Source organism: Trachymyrmex cornetzi, unplaced genomic scaffold (genome assembly GCF_001594075.2).
Source record: "Trachymyrmex cornetzi isolate Tcor2-1 unplaced genomic scaffold, Tcor1.1 scaffold26, whole genome shotgun sequence".
In the NCBI taxonomy this organism is placed as follows: domain Eukaryota; kingdom Metazoa; phylum Arthropoda; class Insecta; order Hymenoptera; family Formicidae; genus Trachymyrmex; species Trachymyrmex cornetzi.
Genome location: NW_017297270.1, coordinates 450,166 through 468,026, shown reverse-complemented (window position 1 = coordinate 468,026; position 17,861 = coordinate 450,166). Strand labels below are relative to the sequence as shown.

The 17,861-nt window shown below is 40.7% G+C and overlaps 1 protein-coding gene across 2 annotated transcripts in view; it reads left to right on the top strand.

Moving 5' to 3' along the window:
• Positions 1-17,861, top strand: part of heph (polypyrimidine tract-binding protein 1 heph) — a 377,608-nt gene that overhangs the window by 111,053 nt on the left and 248,694 nt on the right. Inside the window, exon 1 of one of the 2 annotated variants that reach the window (XM_018508371.1) lies at positions 3,214-3,653. The exons of the other annotated variant lie outside the window; for it this stretch is intronic. Within the exon in view, the coding sequence (XP_018363873.1) occupies positions 3,651-3,653 (3 nt within the window). The 5' untranslated portion in view covers positions 3,214-3,650. Of the gene's footprint in view, positions 1-3,213; positions 3,654-17,861 lie in introns of those variants that run through there. 2 annotated transcript variants of the gene reach the window in all.

Genomic DNA, 17,861 nt, shown 5'->3' with positions numbered 1-17,861 from the left:
GGTGGCGGAAGCTTACGCGGCGCCGCGCGAGAGACGCTCCTCAGTTGTGTCAAGCTAGGCGATCGAGTAGGACGCACTTTAATCGTTCCGCCTCCGAGTTACTCTCTCTCTTTCACGAACACACACACACACAACACACATACACTCACACACATTCTCTCTTCCTCTTTTTCCCTTCCTTTTTCTCTTCCTCCGCCTCTGCCACGTCTGTCTCCTTCTACGCTAGACTCCTTCACCACCGACCGACGCACGTCCACACACAAGCGCGAGGCCCACGGCATAAGCGCTCGTACAACAGACGCACACACAGACAAACACACACGCGCCACCGTCACCCCCACAGTCAGCTTTACCTTGGTCCGCTCTTCCTCCTCTTCGTCGCGCGAGCAACTCTTTCGATTCTCTTCCGCTTTCGTTTTATCTTCCTACGCTTCAATTCGCGGAATACGCGCGCGTACGAGCACCATACGAGCCACCCTCGTCCACGTCGTCGTCGTCGTCGTCGTCGTCTTCGCTGCTGTCGTCGCTCGCCGTCTTTGCCCGTCTTTGCGACCGTCTTGAGAAATGCAAAGCTAAGAAGAGAAAAGGCAAAGGAAGGCCACGTCAGAACGAGAGTCCACGTGATCAGCCGCCGCGAAGGGACTCCTCCGAGCACATTTAACGCTATACCTCCTCGCTCGCTCTCTCCCGCGCGCTCTCTATCTCTCTCTCTTTCTGTACGCCGAGTACGCATGCATAAAGCAGCCCTCTGACTACTGCGCGCCCTATTGTCTCCCCTCTTTGAGTCCGTGTGTGTGTGTGTGTATGTCTGTGTGTGCCGAGCGCGAGCCACCGGTGTCGTGGAGCGACAGCTTGCCGGACTGAACTGCAAACGATTCAAGGTCGTCATCGTTGTTGTCGTCGTTGTTCGTTGACACACGTTCTCGTGACACACACACGTCAATCGGGAACAAACTGGGCAAGGAATTATCAATGGCTCCCCTAGCTCCCCTCTGATCATCTGATCGTCTGATTGTTGCTGGAAAGAATATGTCAAGCTGAATGAAAGATCGCTGCGAAAAGTTACGAGAGACCGGACATTCGGCAAGAGAAGCCCCTCCGAGTAGCCGAGCAGTCAGCACGAATAGACGACGAATACATATCTCTGCAAAAAGACACGAGTCCGACCACGCGGCTGTCCCGTTTCAGCAGTTCTTTCGCCGATCGTCTCGAGTAAGAGCGATTGAGAAAAAAAGAGAGAGAGAGAAGGAAACTGCGGGAAAAGACGTATTTCTCAATCTCTCGCAAGATTATAAAAGTACCATTAATTAAGTCACTAAATGATAGTCGTTCGGACGTTAAATCGTCGAGGCTCCGCGAGACTTGAGAGAAATCAAGTAATAGTAATAAAAGGGAGAGTTTACGGTTGTTAGATGTGTAAAACGTGTAATGTGTGTGCGTGTGTAAAAACGAGTCTCGTCGCTCTAAGTTTTTAGGCTAAAGGTAGCGAGTTAAAATAGAGAAAAAAAAATTAAGAAACAATCGCGACATCTGCGTCGTCAGGTGACCGTCGAGGAACAAAAAGAATCGCGTCAAGACAATCAATTGTAATTGTAGTGGGTTGAGACATATCGAGGGAAAGAGAGGGGAAGCGTTTGCGACTTCTTTTTCGGCCAGGGCAGTAATGTACGTGTCTATTGCGAAATAAGAGGTCGAGCGATCGACTTTCGTGTCTTTATGTGATCTTCAGCCTCTGTACCGATTCTACGTGTGATTCTACACGCTCTACATTAATATCTATATTATATATATATATACACAATCGATATATATAAAAACACACGCATATGTATATATATATGTATATATATATATATATTTACACTTACATACGTTTGTACGTGTATAAACATATCCGATCGGTACCCGCGAGTCGCTGACACGTGATTCAAAACACGGCAGAATAATAGCGAGGAGAGCGGACCGTAAAGTGATAGGAGATTAAAGAAACATTAGAGGATAAAAAAAAAAGAAACCTAAGGATCTCTTTCTCTGATCCAGCAATAGAACCTACTCTCTGTCAATCTTCGTGACAATCATTTTCAGCTAGCTTTCTTAGTGTGTAAACTCAGAGGTGTATCACCTTTTTTTCGATAGAATAATATTCGCTCGTCGAATTATTAGGAAGGAATAAACGAGAAGAAGTGAGCGTAGAGAGGGATTTAAAAAAAGAAGATATATATTTCACGTACCTACGTCGTTTCAATTACACGTACGAGCAAGAGAATCGTGCGAAGCGAGAGACGAGTTTATCTCCGTCTCTCTCGCGCCTCTTCCGCACACTAAGTACATATTTAATCCGCACGCGTAAATCTCCCCTCTCTTTCTTGTCTATCACCCGCCTCACCATCCGCGCCCTTCGCGGATCTCCCTCTTTGTGGTTGTAACTGTCGCCTCCTTCGCTCGCTCACACACTTGACAATCATTCGGAAGCTCACGCGTTCGCGTTCGCCGTTCCTCCTAGGGCAAATCTCCTCGCACGTATCATTTAGATATCCCCCATTCGGCTGTCTCTGATTGCATACGTAGATAACCCTTAGACCACACGTCGTTGTTGTATCGATGTAACCGTAAGAGTAGTAGCGCGTGTGTACGTCTTGCGTGCGTGTGTATGTGTATAGCTCGTAAGTAGAATTCAGAGACTGTTCGGTATACTCACGTACGTACGTTACCAGAGGCCCTTCGCCAAAGAGATCCTTCGTCAAAGAGTTAAAGAGACTAACTACATATATATATCCCGTCCGGACGACTATCCGTATCCCGCGCGATTCGATCGTCAGCTGAGTGCGTGCTCTCTTTCTCTCTCTTTCTACATCGCTGTTCTATCGAGAACGGCGTAGGACTCGCCGTAACGAGAAGTCAGAACGGACGTCAGGTCAGTCGGCGGGCCATTGAACAAAAGGAGAGGAAAAGAAAACGGCCGGTCGTACGTCCTATCCCAAGGGGAGGACGACGAGGTAGCAAAAATAAGAGAGACACGAGGAAAACGAGCGTCCCTGAACGGGGACCGGCGGGGAGAGGACAAGGGAGGGTACTCGTTCAAACTGTGGTGGCCCTCGTACGACGAGTGGAGTCGTTCGTGCAAAACGGAAACCGCTCGCTGCCAGGCCGCGTCGCTGGAACGTGCCTGCTGGAACGCACAGGAACGCGCACGGACCCTCTGGGGCCTGCAGCAGTCGTTCGCGGCCGCCGCGAATCGCAATCTCTTTCTACATCCATCGAGCAAATCCTGGCTCGCGGAGACGATCATCGGCGCTGACGAGACACGTTCCCCCATCACCACGTATTTTCATTCGTACCCGTTCGTCCCGGGTGGTGCGGTGCCCCTGCCCCCGCCTCTGCTGAACGGCATTAACAACCCGGCGGCAGCAGCGATCACCCCGGGGCTGGTAGGACATCTCTTTGGTGCTCAGCAGGCCTGCAACCTCGCCTGCACTTGCTCTTGCAACATCGTTGCTAACTGCAACCCCCACCATCATCAACACCACCATCAGCAGCAACACCAGCAGCAGCAGCAGCAGCAACAGCAGCAGCAGCAGCAGCATCAGCATCACAGGACACTCGGTACCACGGCGGTCCTGCTGCAACCAGTTGATCATATCAAAGACACTATGGTGAGTCCACCTTTCTTCGCTCAATCGTTGCCACGAGGAATTCTGCCGAAGGTTAGTCCATCTTCTCTGACAGTATCAATTATCTAGCGATAGATCTGATGATTCGGATCCAATCATGTCCTCTTCCTGTGGTCTATATCAATAATTATCGAAGACACTATGGACAATGATATCCTATACAGAGTTGTTAATATTTTCAATCTAATTAATGAAATAACGATAGTCTCATTAATTGCTTTGTTAACTCTTATAAATAGCCTCAAAGAATTTGCAACGACTAGCTCGTTAGAATAGATCGTTATTCGTCGACCATCCAGTTTGCATCCTCTTATGCAATTACGTCGATCGCGCGGGAATCAGTTGCCTTTCGCGTCTCGAGCGCGCTATATATTCGCAATCTTGACAATGGCGCTATACCCGATGGGAATTCCGAGCATCCGCGTACTCCGCGTGTCTCCGAAGACAAAGCTCTCACGGGGGTTCCTAGGAGGTAACGAACCCTCCGGCAGCCAGTAACGAGGGTACTTACTTACTACCGGGCACGAGTAATATTCCTGTGCACGGCGAAGGATAGAGGCAGTGAATCAGGAATGGATTTAGTCGCGACGAGCCACGATGAATTACTTCCTACGTTTGCCATGTAAACAGGAGGGTGTATCCTCAACCGAAAACCTGAGCCTCGGTGTAAATTCGTTGCCTCCGTTCACGCTCCTCTCCCCCTTCTCCTCTTTCTTCTCCTCCGCTGCCGCTTGGTAAACCTTTCGCGGGGAACGCGCGCGCTTTAAATCCCGGACTGTCTCTACGGGGGTATCCTCTTTAATCCTTCGATCGACAGGTGTCGAGTAAGAGAGGAGAGAAGGAGCGAGAGAACGTGAGCGGAGGCGTCCCGCTTCACGACGTGACATCCCGCGCGATCGAGAATCCCGAACAAACCTCCTTTCCGCCTGATCGGATGATCGCGTCGCTCATCGATCCTCCAGTACTCCGGTACCGGCACGAGAACCTAATTTTCTCACCCGTTTCGCATTCCGGGTCCTTCGTCCTCTCTCTCGGTCCCTCTCTTCCTTCCTTCCTCTCTCTCAGTCCGCTGTCGTTTCGTCTCATCCACCTTCGTGCCCGAGTTTCGCCGCGCCTCGTCAAGCACGTAGCGAAAGAATCGCATTATCGCCGACGGCGTTCGACGTACTTGATATTTTGTAGTTTCTCTCTCTCTCTCTCTCTCTATATATATATATATATATATATATGTATGTATATATATATATGTATATCTATTGCACGCACGTTTAATTGGCGCACATGTAATCTCCAGCCGCAGTTGTTGGAGCGCGGAACTTGCCGCGAGTGTGGGAGTCAAGACGGGCGTGTCGGATGAGATCGCAAAGTTTGCCTACTACGATCGTACGCGGCATCGAGATCTCGCCAGATAGTGCGGGCTCGAGGAGCGAATCTAATTTGGTAATCATTCGATCTGTTGGAACACGTAATTCTGTGTACCGCTAGAAAATTCGCCCGTTCCGGCCCGCTCGATCTCGTTGCGAATTAAAAATCATTATAGGTAGTTCCACGTGTCGCTGAATATTCACACGATTATCCCGCAGTTTCCGCTTCCTATGAACGGATTACGCTCGAGAAGTTGGAAAGAATGGTCGTTACCTCCTTGACGGGTCGTTCGAATGCACCACGTTCGCGGAAAGATTTACGTGCTCTCCGGATTTGCGCGAGTCGCGATTTTACGTGTTTAAAATAAACCGGTCGCTCGGTATCTCTTCTTTTTTTTCTCTTTTCGCGCTTTAGATCTATCGACATCGTTGCGAAAGGAATTACCCTTCTTTTTTGATAATTGATTGATTTATGTTTGCGCGAATCTCAAATCGGGTGAAATATATCACCACTGAATATATTCCGTTTAGAAAAGATCAATGTTTATTGCTGTGAATTTTTTAAAACTAATATCGATATATTATAGGGCTGTCTTTTTAAGAATTTTTTATCCAAATTATTTGTAGAGCTTGAAAATTCTTGTTGACATTGCGATCCTTCAAGTAGTCGTCGAGATCGTTTCGGTGGCAATTGCTTTCGCATCCCGTCAAGCGAGGTAATTATGTTAAGTGCCTCGTTCGAGCTCCCATTTTAAGGGATGGTACGACGCGCGACTCATTTCGTAACGATATGCGGAGTTTCCGTTCCCCTTTTCCATCCCGTTCTTGTGGCCCTTTTCATGTTTCCGATAAAATAGGTCATCCTCTCCCTCAACGAGTGTATCTACGGTTTCTTTCTCCTCTCGAATGAGGCTTATAGGAAATGTCAACAGCAATGGAAGAGATGGAAAATTCACGGAAAAAGGAATGCGCACTCGATGGAAATCTCTTTGGAAATCTGCTTTCTTGCTCGTTATTGCAATATTCCTCGGGCGCATTAAGATTAATGTAACACGTGTATTACATCGAAAATGGCATGCGCGACGAACGTCTAATATTGTCAGAGAGAGAGAGGGGGGAAGGGTTGAATTTTATTCGAAAAGGACAGAGCTTCGGAAGAGGCAAGACTAAGGTGCGAAAAATACTGTCTTTCAGATTTACTTCCCGCAAACATTTTTTAGCATTCAGCTTTCTTTCGTTGCAGTATTTTCAATCTGTCGATTCTCCACGAAAACGCAGAGTGAAATAATGAATACATCGATTTTTGCGGTGTCTCGTGCAACGGAATAGGACGAATATGCATTTTACTGTCATTTCTAATGACATTTGGAAACACTATTGAGATATGAGAAAATTTTAACACGATTGATTCATTCTGCTTCCGCAATTATTTTATTTGACGTTCTGAAATTTTTTAAAGAGAAAAAGACGGTATTACGATTTGTCGTTTGCATTGATATTTCGCGATACAAATGAGCGAGATATCTTCATCTCTTTTTAAGAGAAATCTTTTATTTAGTCCAAGCCGATTTTTATAACTTATAAAAATATTAGATAATAATTTTATTAGCATCAAATTATTATCTAATATTTTTATAAGTTATAAAAATATTTTTGTTTATACGATTGCGTTTCAAGACTGAAAAAATTTCAGTGCACGATTTGCAAAATTGGATATATATACATATATATATAAATCTACACCGAAATATTTGAGTTTAAGATCCGCTTTGACCGAGTATATCGTTTTTATTACTTGCAATTGAGATGTATTCTCATCGGCGTTATATTCGTCTTTTTTCCTTACGTTTGTGATGTAAACGCTGACAGACGTTTGGAGGGTCATATTCTGAAATTAAATCAGGTAATGTCGTTTTAAACGTAGCGCTACTGTTAATCAAAACGGAGTGTCTCTGCGGGAGATAATTATCGGACGTCGCTTTTGAGCGAGGAAACCACCGGTCTTTTCCCACACGTACGTAATCCTTTCTCGGTTCTTGCCCTTTCCCTTCCAAATGAGACGCCGTCATCGCTCCGTTTAATAGCCCCCTCGTATTCCGTCGACGAATTCGCCGAATGGTTCGCAACTCCAGCAGCTAGGGTGAAAAGCTGGCGACGCGTCGAAATGAAAATGGACGTAAACTCCCGAACGAGAACCATTTCGACGCGACTTCGTGCATCTCACCCTCGCGCGTCTTTCCCTACCTGTCTTCCTGTGCGCGTTCACCAAGTGTGACGTGTGCATCAACCCGCCAACGCCAAATCCGATACGCCATATCCACGACCGGAAATTCAGTGCGCCCGTACTTCGTATCGTGTGAGAAAAAATTGATACTTTTCCGTCAGCCAAGACGCTTTTCGCGCGAACCTCGTTCTCTATTCATTACTCTATTACATTACACTGCTCAAAAGGAAAAACGAGAGCAATTACATAAAGGAATTCAAAGAAAAGTGATAAACAGAATAAAAACCGAGTAGGATCCAAGTATTGATTAAAATTCGTAATAATTGTCAATTAAACAAGACAACAAATGTTTCGACCTTAGGTCATGTTTAGTGTGTTAAATTATAAATTTAATATTGTGTCATATCAATCAGTCTTAATGAGACCTAATGAATTCGAAAGCGATGCGATGGAATGTATATTAATGTTCGTGTAATAAATAAAGGAATTTTAATTTAAAGGACTTTTGTATCTAGGTGAGGTTTATTTTTGAAATGTTTCCTTTGTCAAAATAGTAACTGTATAGCGTTTTCGTTGAAGTCCTGGTTCTTAGAATTCACCTTGCATACTTTTGCGATGATAAAGCGCGAAAATATTGTGTGTACGCGGCTTTATAATGACCGCGATAATTTTGTCCCGTTTGAGTATACATAATTAGAGTAACGTCATACGTGACATAATGTGCGCTCTAACATGTAGCCGCACATGGAGCACACATAAGCTCGGTAAACTCCATCGTGGTATATTCATCAGGAAACTCGTGTCCAACAGTTTCTCATGCCAAGTTAAATTGTAGCGAAGAACTGCCGCTTGTGTTGCAACCGCATTGACCGTACGTCACATAAGCCTTACTCACACGTCACTCATGCTTCTTCGAGAATTCGGAAGTTCTTGTAGGATCATGTTTGACCGAGCTGCTTGGCACATACTCGTGCGGCGTTTTCGATTAGTCAGTACTAAGCCCTGATCGAGCCTTTTAAATTGCAGATATTTGTGTACGACACGAAAATACGAAACGTGTAAAGAGATACGTGATATACTGTAAATCAATTTCATGTAAAATTACAATAATTAGTATAGTAGATGTATAATTTTGGGATATATACACGGAAAAAAATGTATTAACAATATTAGTAACAGTAATCTAATTGAAAATAATCATGTTAGTTTCATAACAATATTAATGAAACAAATTCTCTCCCTCTCTCTCTCTCTCTCTCTCTCTCTCTCTCTCTCTCTCTCTCTCTTGTTTCAATAAAATATTGTTAATACTGTCATTAAATTTAACAAGATTATTTTCAGTTAGATTGCTATTGGCTAATGTGATCAGCGCATTATTTTTTACGTGTATTTACATGTAAGTTAAAAGTTATAACTTACAAATAAAACTATTCTTTATGTTATATAATTAAATAATTTGCGAAAGTAAGTTTATAGAAACATTAAAGTTTATAGAAATATTTATGTAGTGATTCGTTAACAAATTACATACAACTTTTAAACTTGTTATCGATATACGTACGAACATAAAATATAATATAAACTATAACATTATATTATCATTATTGTATTATAAAAATTTGTACATTTTTTACATATAAAAATGAAATATATTATTATAATTTTCTGTGTAATATAAAGATATATTTACACAATTAAAAATAAAAGTACTAATTTTGTAAAAAAGTACAATTTTACATAATTCTAACATAAACTGTGTAATTTTTACAAATATTTATGTAATTTTACATACTCTTTTACAGCGTACGCATATGACATTTGCAATTAAATAACGAGATTTACCTTCTTAGTTTTTTTATATCTTATAATTTTTTTCTATTTTTATTTTTTGAAATCTCATTATTATCGTTCAGTCACGAGTCATGACAGAATTTCATAAAAAGATCGTTTTATTGTTGTACAAATTACAGAAACCAAGTGGACAGACTCGAAGAGGAAGGAGAAGAAGGATTAAAAAAATAAACGAAAGAATTCTATTACCTTCTTTGTGAAAATTCTTTCGTCCAGCTGTTTACGCGGTAATAATCTCTCAAGTGTAATCGCATCGCAATGCACTAAGATCGTTGTAATACGGCGTTGATCCAGGATCGTATGTGTCCGCTTGCTCGCGTCGAATTCGTACTTTACGATTTCGAGGCGATGCAGCTCGACACGGCTCCGATGCAGTTCGGTGCACCGCTGGATTTCGCCACCGGTACACCGATTCTCTTCTTTACGAGTCGACGAAGCACAAACGGGGCTCTCTTACAGGCGAATATCCGACGCGCGACACAGTTTTATCGACGATGTCCTACGAGCTCGTGTTTTTCCCGCTTTTCCGATCCGGCATATAAAACGATCACGACGAAGGTGGATCGCGAAAAAAGCAACAATTGATAATTCGTCGAAGACTTTACGCGCGAGATGCGAGTTTTCTGTTTGTCGGACGTGCGACGTGTGTTAACTAAATCGTAAAATTTTACGAAAAAAACGTTTACCGACTGATATACAAATAAAGAATAAATCGTACGGAATGTCGAGATGCACTTGCATACTTTCGGATATATGTACATCCTATCCCGTGGTTTTTTTTCTTTTCGTAAAGCGCGTGCTTTCGCGACACTATTAGCTCGTCGCGTCTTCATCGCGTTATAGACCAACCGATAAAGCATAATAACACCACGCCGAGCGGCAACTTCTCGATAAGCGCGTGTGATTCACGACGTAATTAAAATCCGTAAGTAACGAGAGCTTACACGCGGATCGACTCGAGTGATCTGCATAATACGACGCCGCGCGACCCAAATCCGCGTAATAGAGTTTCCACGGAAGAGGATAAGAACGCTTGGAGAGGAATACCCATGTTCTCTCTCCTGATGCTTTTCTCTCTCTCTCTCTCTCTCTCTCTCGCTCTTCTTAAAGAGAACCTCGTTTCGCTTCCCTTTTATGCATATCGCGGGCCTACTTTCGATCTCGTTTTCGAGGATCGCCTTCCATCACGCGTCGCGTATACTTCAGCCTTCGAGTGCAATTCCGTTGCAGACGAAATGGGGATGGTGGTGCAAAAGGGGTGATGCAACGTGGGAAAGAAGATATGGGCAGGGAGGGCGATATCGTAATGCAGTATTGTGAAGACGTGCCCCGGGGGTTGCGAGACAGGTTTTCGTGCAGTTATGTATGCCTCTGCTCCTTCCACTTTCTATTATTTTTCTTCTTTTTTGAGTATGTTAATAAATATTCTTCAGTTGTAGAATGTCATTGAAATTGATTTATATTAAAAAAATGTTGCTTGACAAAAAAGGATAGCAGAGAAGAGCATAGTGACGTGACAACGTTGACTACAAGCGAATTTTCGCGGCTTGCTCGACATGGAAAATCGTTCGCACGACGAATGGGATGGTTTCCGGGCTCGGTCAAGCGGAAATTGGTAATCCGATTTTGAACGCGCGAACGTTGGCAGGCCGGTAGATTTTAGTGTGTCGATGGATCTCGATTTTGCACTTTTCCGTGAAAGAGATGCACAGCGTGCGTTGCTTTTAAATGGAGCTTGGAGTTTACGGAATCGTACGTAGAACCGCGTTTACCAGAAAAACCCTCTTCTCTCTTCTAACAATTTCAAACAGAATATAAAATTACATCGAAATCTTGTTCCTTTCGAGAATCTGTAGTTTTCTGATTGACCAACTGTCTACTTGCTTAACGGACATGATTGAATTTCAATTGAAAGTACGGAGGAAAAATATTTAGATTTGTATCTGCCTTGTATTTTTCTACGAGAATAGCGCGACTAACGGGACGATAACTCATTTATAGCGTCAGTTGCATGCTGAACCATTTTAAATCGATATGCCTTTACAGTCATTTGCAGCACTTTATTTCTGAGTTTATTAAAAAAACGCTTCCAAGTTTTTATAGTCGATGTTATTTTTTTCTCCGAAAGAAAACGAATGCAACTTCTATTTTTGAAAACGGACAAAATATTTACAATACTGACGAGGGAAAGATATTTTTAGAACCATTTTTACAACATTCAATTATCGTATATGTAAAATTTAGTCAGAAGATGTTTCGGAACCGTTGTAAATTAATAGCGATTTCATAATCGATTAGTATTATATTATAGATTTTACACTGAACGAAAATTATACGTAAATACAATAAAATATTCATTAAATTAATGGAAATTGGTCCAATAAATTCTTATATGATTTTTAGGTTATAAAATTATTACTAAAATTTATTGCAAGAATGCATGAATATGTAGTTATATTAATGAATCCAGTTATTGTATCACACAATGAATTAACTGGACATTAAGTCGGACATTGATTAATGATTATTTATTGGACCAAAAATGACCAAAATTTTTTCAGCGTACGAAAACGTGAAAAAAATCGTAAAGATCGTTGTTATAAATCACGAATTTTCGCAACTCTAGCGAGTCTCGTAGACACGTTCTATGACTGTCTTCAATGCTGGAAAATGTGCTCCAAGTATCCCGGTTATATATCCTCCGGGCATAGTAACGCGAGTGTCTATCCGTGGTAAATGTATGCGGTAAATGCTACGGAAAAGAGAAAGAAAGAGCGGAGAAGACTCTCCGGTTATATGTACGTCAAGAATGGTCTCGCACGACCAGGGCGAAAGCACGTGAGAAAGAGTTTCCGTGGGATTATGCAGCCGTTTTCTGCGTTCTACTTAAGGATCGATCGTGTCCTGGCGTTGGCTTGCCGCCGTCCGACGGCGACGAAAGTAACCAACCCCCACGTTGTTTCTCCGAGACATGGGCTTATCGGTTTACCACGACGAAAACACGTCGGACATGCCTTTCCCGGAAGTGTTCGCGAGAAGGGGTACGAGGAGCGAATTCTAATTTTGATCCACTATCAGCTTGCTCGAACCGCTCACTTTATTCTGTTCCGTTTTTCAATAAATAATACGAGAGAATACATTTTCGGCGTATTGTTATTGTAGGCGTTGACCTCCCCCACGAAAAGAACGACTTCGCAGAAATATTTGTAAATGAAGGTACAAATGTAAAAATAATTTTGTTGGATCATCAAAATACAGTTTTGGCATTACGTATAAAGCACTCTCAATTTACTGCATTTTCTTGGAAGAAGTACTTTTAATTTATTATACCTTCTTGGAAAAAGCAGTAATAAAACTCAAAGGAAAATCAACAAAACATTAAAACTGTTATAAAAATAAATTTTTTTCAGAAGTTTGTTTTTTAATTTATTTTTTATTACATGGAAAGAACACTTTTGCTAAAATACCTAAATTTTTAGCTAGATACACAATATCTGAAGATATAATTGTGTTGGAGATCATCAAAATAGTCATTAGAAAATAATCATAGATCATCAAAAATTTCTTTGATTTGTGAAAAAATTTCTTTGATTTAAACATTATTTTTTAAATCAAATAAAACTTATTTGATTTAAAGAAATTATGTTCAAATCTAAGAAATTTTTTCACAAATCAAGGAAATTTTTTCTTTAATCGAAATTTCTTTAAATCGAAGCAACCTTGTCTCTAGGTGTACAACACTAAGTATAAAGTATTTTCAATTTCTGTATTTTCTTCGAAGAAGAGGTGTAGTAATAAAACCCAAAGAAAAACCAAGAAAAAAATATCAAAATTGTTATAAAAATAAATATTTTTCAACAAAGCTGTTTTTTAAATTTATTTTTTTGTTACATAGAAAAAACACTTTTGGTAATGTATTTAAAAATTTAGCTACACAGTAAAAAAGTAAATGTTAATTTTAACATTTTTTACATGTCCCAGGAGATCCTCTCTAAATTTTAAGTTAAAGTAACTCATTCGTCTTGTGTTATTTATTAACTAGTAATGTTAAATAATTGACACAATACTTTACATTTATATTTGTTAGTTTGACTTTAAGGGTGATTTAAAACTAACATAAAATGAATAGAGTACATAGAAGAGTAGTTGCAGTAACTCGTAAGAAAATGTTAATAAAATATTTTTGTTCGTATAATGTGAATGAAAAAATTCTTAGATGTTAAATTGACTTTGAGATATATAGATTAATTGAAACTGAATAATATTCCATTTTTAATTGACATACGCAATTGTGAAGTTAGAAAGGTGACATGAATCTAACACATCAAAATTACAAAAATAATAATATATCAGTTGTATGTTTATTTTACATTGAAGTAATAATCAAAATGTAACACAAGAAAAATTCTACATATGGACGCACGATTTTTTACTGTGTAGATACGGAAAAATAATTTTATTAAAATAATTATGATAGGATGCCCAAGCATAACGAGCAATGTTGCAAAAAGTTTTGACATTTTAGCAATCATTTTAAGGGATCTACATGATTATTTTGATTGCCCAACAAAGTTAGTTTTAGATTTGTGTCTAGTTAAATTTTTAGATACTTTAACAAAATCGTTTTTTCTATGAAGCGAATCGATTCCATGATTGAATCGAAAGACTCGATCGAGAAACGATTTCTCCAAGATCGCTAAGTTCTTTCTCAGTTGCGAGCATAGAGATTGCGGCGTGCAATTTCTCCTTGTCGGGCGGTACGGTGATTTAGGGGAATCCATCACAAGCTGCGGCTGTCTAGATCTATTATTGGGCGCCGGGACGTAAGTTAGCGACCGCGGGGGTTGGATGGAGGGTGGGTGGAGCGTAGAAGGGATTCGCGCCGATGGTGTCTAGGGATAACGCGGCGGACGTATTAGGTAATTGCGGGGGCGAGTTCTGTCGAGGGAAAGGGGTCGGGAAAGGGGGTCGCCGATGGTATAGGCAGGGAAAGGGATGTGATTTATATCGCTGGCACGTGACGCGCCAGCTAGAAATTATCGTTAGCCACCTTACCGCGGATCGTCAAGCCTTTACGTATGGCACCGCTTACCGCATCACTCGAATCTCTCGTAGGTGAAGTTACGTATAGGTTCGTCGGATCGGATTTTACGCGTATTTACGGGCGACCGACGTGCGGCGTCACCGCGTATTTTCGGCTCATCCTGCACGTTTCGGTCACTCTCCACGCTGTATATTTTTGGGGACTACGAGACGTTTACGTCAGTTTGTGCCTGCATTTCGCCGTTAAATGCGACCGTCTGGCGACGATGCGCTTTATTTGTTCAACGCGAGGTGTTTATTCGGCGAAACGCGAAAGATAACCGTATTATAAAGTGTATATTACGTGGAACGCTATCCACGCGACGTTATTTCGTTAAGTTTCCTTGTACGTTTTTCAAGTTTTGCCATGTGAAAACCTTTTTTCCACCTGGAACGAATACGATATATTAATCTTCTTCAAAGTATTCCCTGTTTATTTTGGTCAGTATCGATTATCGCGTTTTCTTGAGCGTGACGGTTGATCGTGCATGTTATTGCATTTCGATCGATAACCTGTTCGAGGGCGATACCGGAGAGAGGAGTATTTCCTTTCGGAGGACAATGACGCGCTATATTACGGGAAGGGAAATGTTGTATAATATGAAATCGCTATTCGAAGGACGTAGTAATTTTCTACCGGGAATCGATTGAAAAGTGTCGATTAACCAGCCATCCTTTTTTGTTATCTCTTGTCTCGTTTCCGAATTTATTATACTATATAACGTTATCAGTTCAAGATCTTTTAAACGGTGTTATTAGAGATGATATTTTTTAACTGCTAATGGTATCTATTCATATAGTTTCGTATTTCGTGTTTCTATATTCCTTCCACTGCAATATTATATTGTAAAATCTATCATAGTAAACGTATACTTTTTTTGTGTTAAATGATATTTTTATATATACATATGTACGTGTGTATTATTTTAGACATTACGTATAAGATAAAAATACGCTACTGTTACAGAGCTTGCGAAGTATTGCGCAATTTCATGTTTTTAAGCTTTATTGTTCTCTTCTTCGAAACGGCAATTTATTATTAAAGCTCGGACAAATGTACTCCGCAGTCACTAATCAATGTGCTTTAATTCATTATCGAGTCCGCGTCTAGATTACGTTTGGCCACTGCGGTATTTAACGTATGATATTGCGCTGTTCGTGCTGTACAATTTTGAAAGTCGCCTCACAACGTTATATTCAATATTCTCGTTAATTATTCAACATACATCGTTGATAACTATACCCTTCACAAAGAGGTTTTTTTCAACCCTTGTTGTTTACAAGCCCTAGTTTACCGCACCCTTTTTCGTAGCGTTTTTTATACGCCGAATATGTGATATTCGCTCACACGCAAACCCAAGAGACATGTGATCTACGTATCTAATAATGTTAATTACCTGATGATGTTAATTAGAATCGCGTGGCTGAGGATTCGCCTTTATTCTTACCACGAAGCATTTTCGTCTACTTCTCCCTTCTCTGTCTTTCTCGAGAATATTTATTTTTTTTGTATTTTGCTTTCTCGAATTTTCACTTTCTCTGCACGAAAAGGATTTTGTTGAAGTATTAAAAAATTTAGTTAGATGCAAATATCTGAAAATAATTTTGTTGGACTATCAAAATAATTATGTAAGAAACTGCTAGAATCTCTATACTTTTGCACCATTACTTATCATCACGCTTGAGGTACCTATACAATTATTGTATTTTGAGCCAACAAAATTATTCTCAGATCTGTATCTAGCTAAAATTTACTTCAGCAATATTATTCTTTCCATATGGCAATATCAATTGCACTCAACTTATAGTTTGTCCGTTTATAAACTCGCACGATCGACATTCGCGATATGAAATTAGATCAGAATATTAGAGTCACCCATTATTTCCATTCAATTAATCATAAGTGTTCTACTTAGGATAATATATCGATATAAATTAGATGGAAAATTTGTCATCTTTCAGAGTATTTTTTATTTGCAAATGTAACGATATCGATTACATCTCTGGTATTATACCGTATATATAACTCATTTAGAGGAGATGTACTTGTACACGTATTTCACGATACTTTGCGAAGAACTGCTGACCATAACTCTTTCGTTGAATGGAGCGACGCGATAGAAAGCGAAATGTTTAATTCCCGCTCAGATGATAATTAACCGCGTTCCAATTTAACGCCAGCACTGTAAACGACGATGATGGAAGAAGAGAGGCGGGTAGACTAGAAGCCGCGATATTGAAAGTAATTGCAAGGTGCGGAGCTGTAATTTCGTGCTAACGAGTGGTTACATCGAATAAGCGTGTTTTAATCCGCCGTTTTTTCCTCGGACGATCTCATCGATCGCAATTCTCTTTTTTTCTTTATATCAGCACAATAGGCATATTAGGGCTAAAAGATACAGGTATGTACACTTTATGGTGTTAAATTTAGCTTAATTTAAGTCACCACTGCTCCTACTAAATATAATAACCACTGTTTTAATATAAAATAACGATATAATTGAGTAGGAACAGTGACGATTTATATTAAGTTATTAAATTTTACACTATAGATTTAACAGAGTATATTCTGGAATCGGGAAATTAACTTATCCAGTAAGTTGTTTAAAAATGTATCCCAAATTCTCATCTCATTTTCAGTTCAACTCGACGTAAATCATACACAGAAAGAATAGTTTTGCTGAAGAGGAAAGGTAAAGAAAATTGAGATCACTTAAGAGAAAAATTAATAAATAAAGCCAACGAATATTTATCAATTACAGAAGTCTTTATTCGAAGCAGATCTTCTTCTTCTTTTTCTTGTTCTTGGGAAGAAGAAGAAGTATTGCACCCATAATCAATACACGTGCTTATTTGCTCGAAGTCTGTGGCCTGCAACATATCTTGGAGCTCAGACTCCTCGACGAGCGACGGTTAATGACGAGGGTGGGATAACCGAGTCAGCGGGGGTGGCGCGGCAGGCAGCAGGAGACAGTGACAGAAACTGGGGTAACAAAGGGGGGTCGTGCGACGATGGGGCCCTGCGGTTTGTCGGTACGTTACTGCGGTACGCGGTGCGGTACCGAGCCGTCAAGTTCATATTGCCGGTTTCCTGTCATTAACGCGCCACATCGGGCGCCAGCAACACTCTCCTAACTCTCTCCCCCGGATCTCCTACCCCCCTCCCCTCCTCTCTCTCTCTTTCTCGCTCTCTCTCGAGTATTCTCGAAATATACGCCCCATGCACACGTAGTATCTAACGTAGTTACCGGTGACTCTGACGTGAGTAGTCTCGTACTGACACGCGACGTTCGTTTTCACAGTTGGGCGGCGATGACATAAGTTTCGTTCACGCGATATCTTTTCCACATTATATTCTCACACGGAGAAGAAAAATCTAGAGGGATAATGCAACATAAGAATAACGTAAAATTCTATTCAGGTGAAATTCAGGAAGGAATTAAGAAACAAAACCTTTTCGTGCAGAAAATTGTTTAAATAGGGCTTTAAAAACGATTTCTGGAAAAGCGTTTGAATGAAAGAAATTATTGGCGATAAATTGGGAAAGAATGCAATGTAAAATAATTGTCTGACAGATCGAGACGAGATAATTGCTACCAATCTAACGTGAATTTTGCACGAAAATTTCATTCATTTATACACTGTTATATCTATTTGTTAAGCGAGCCG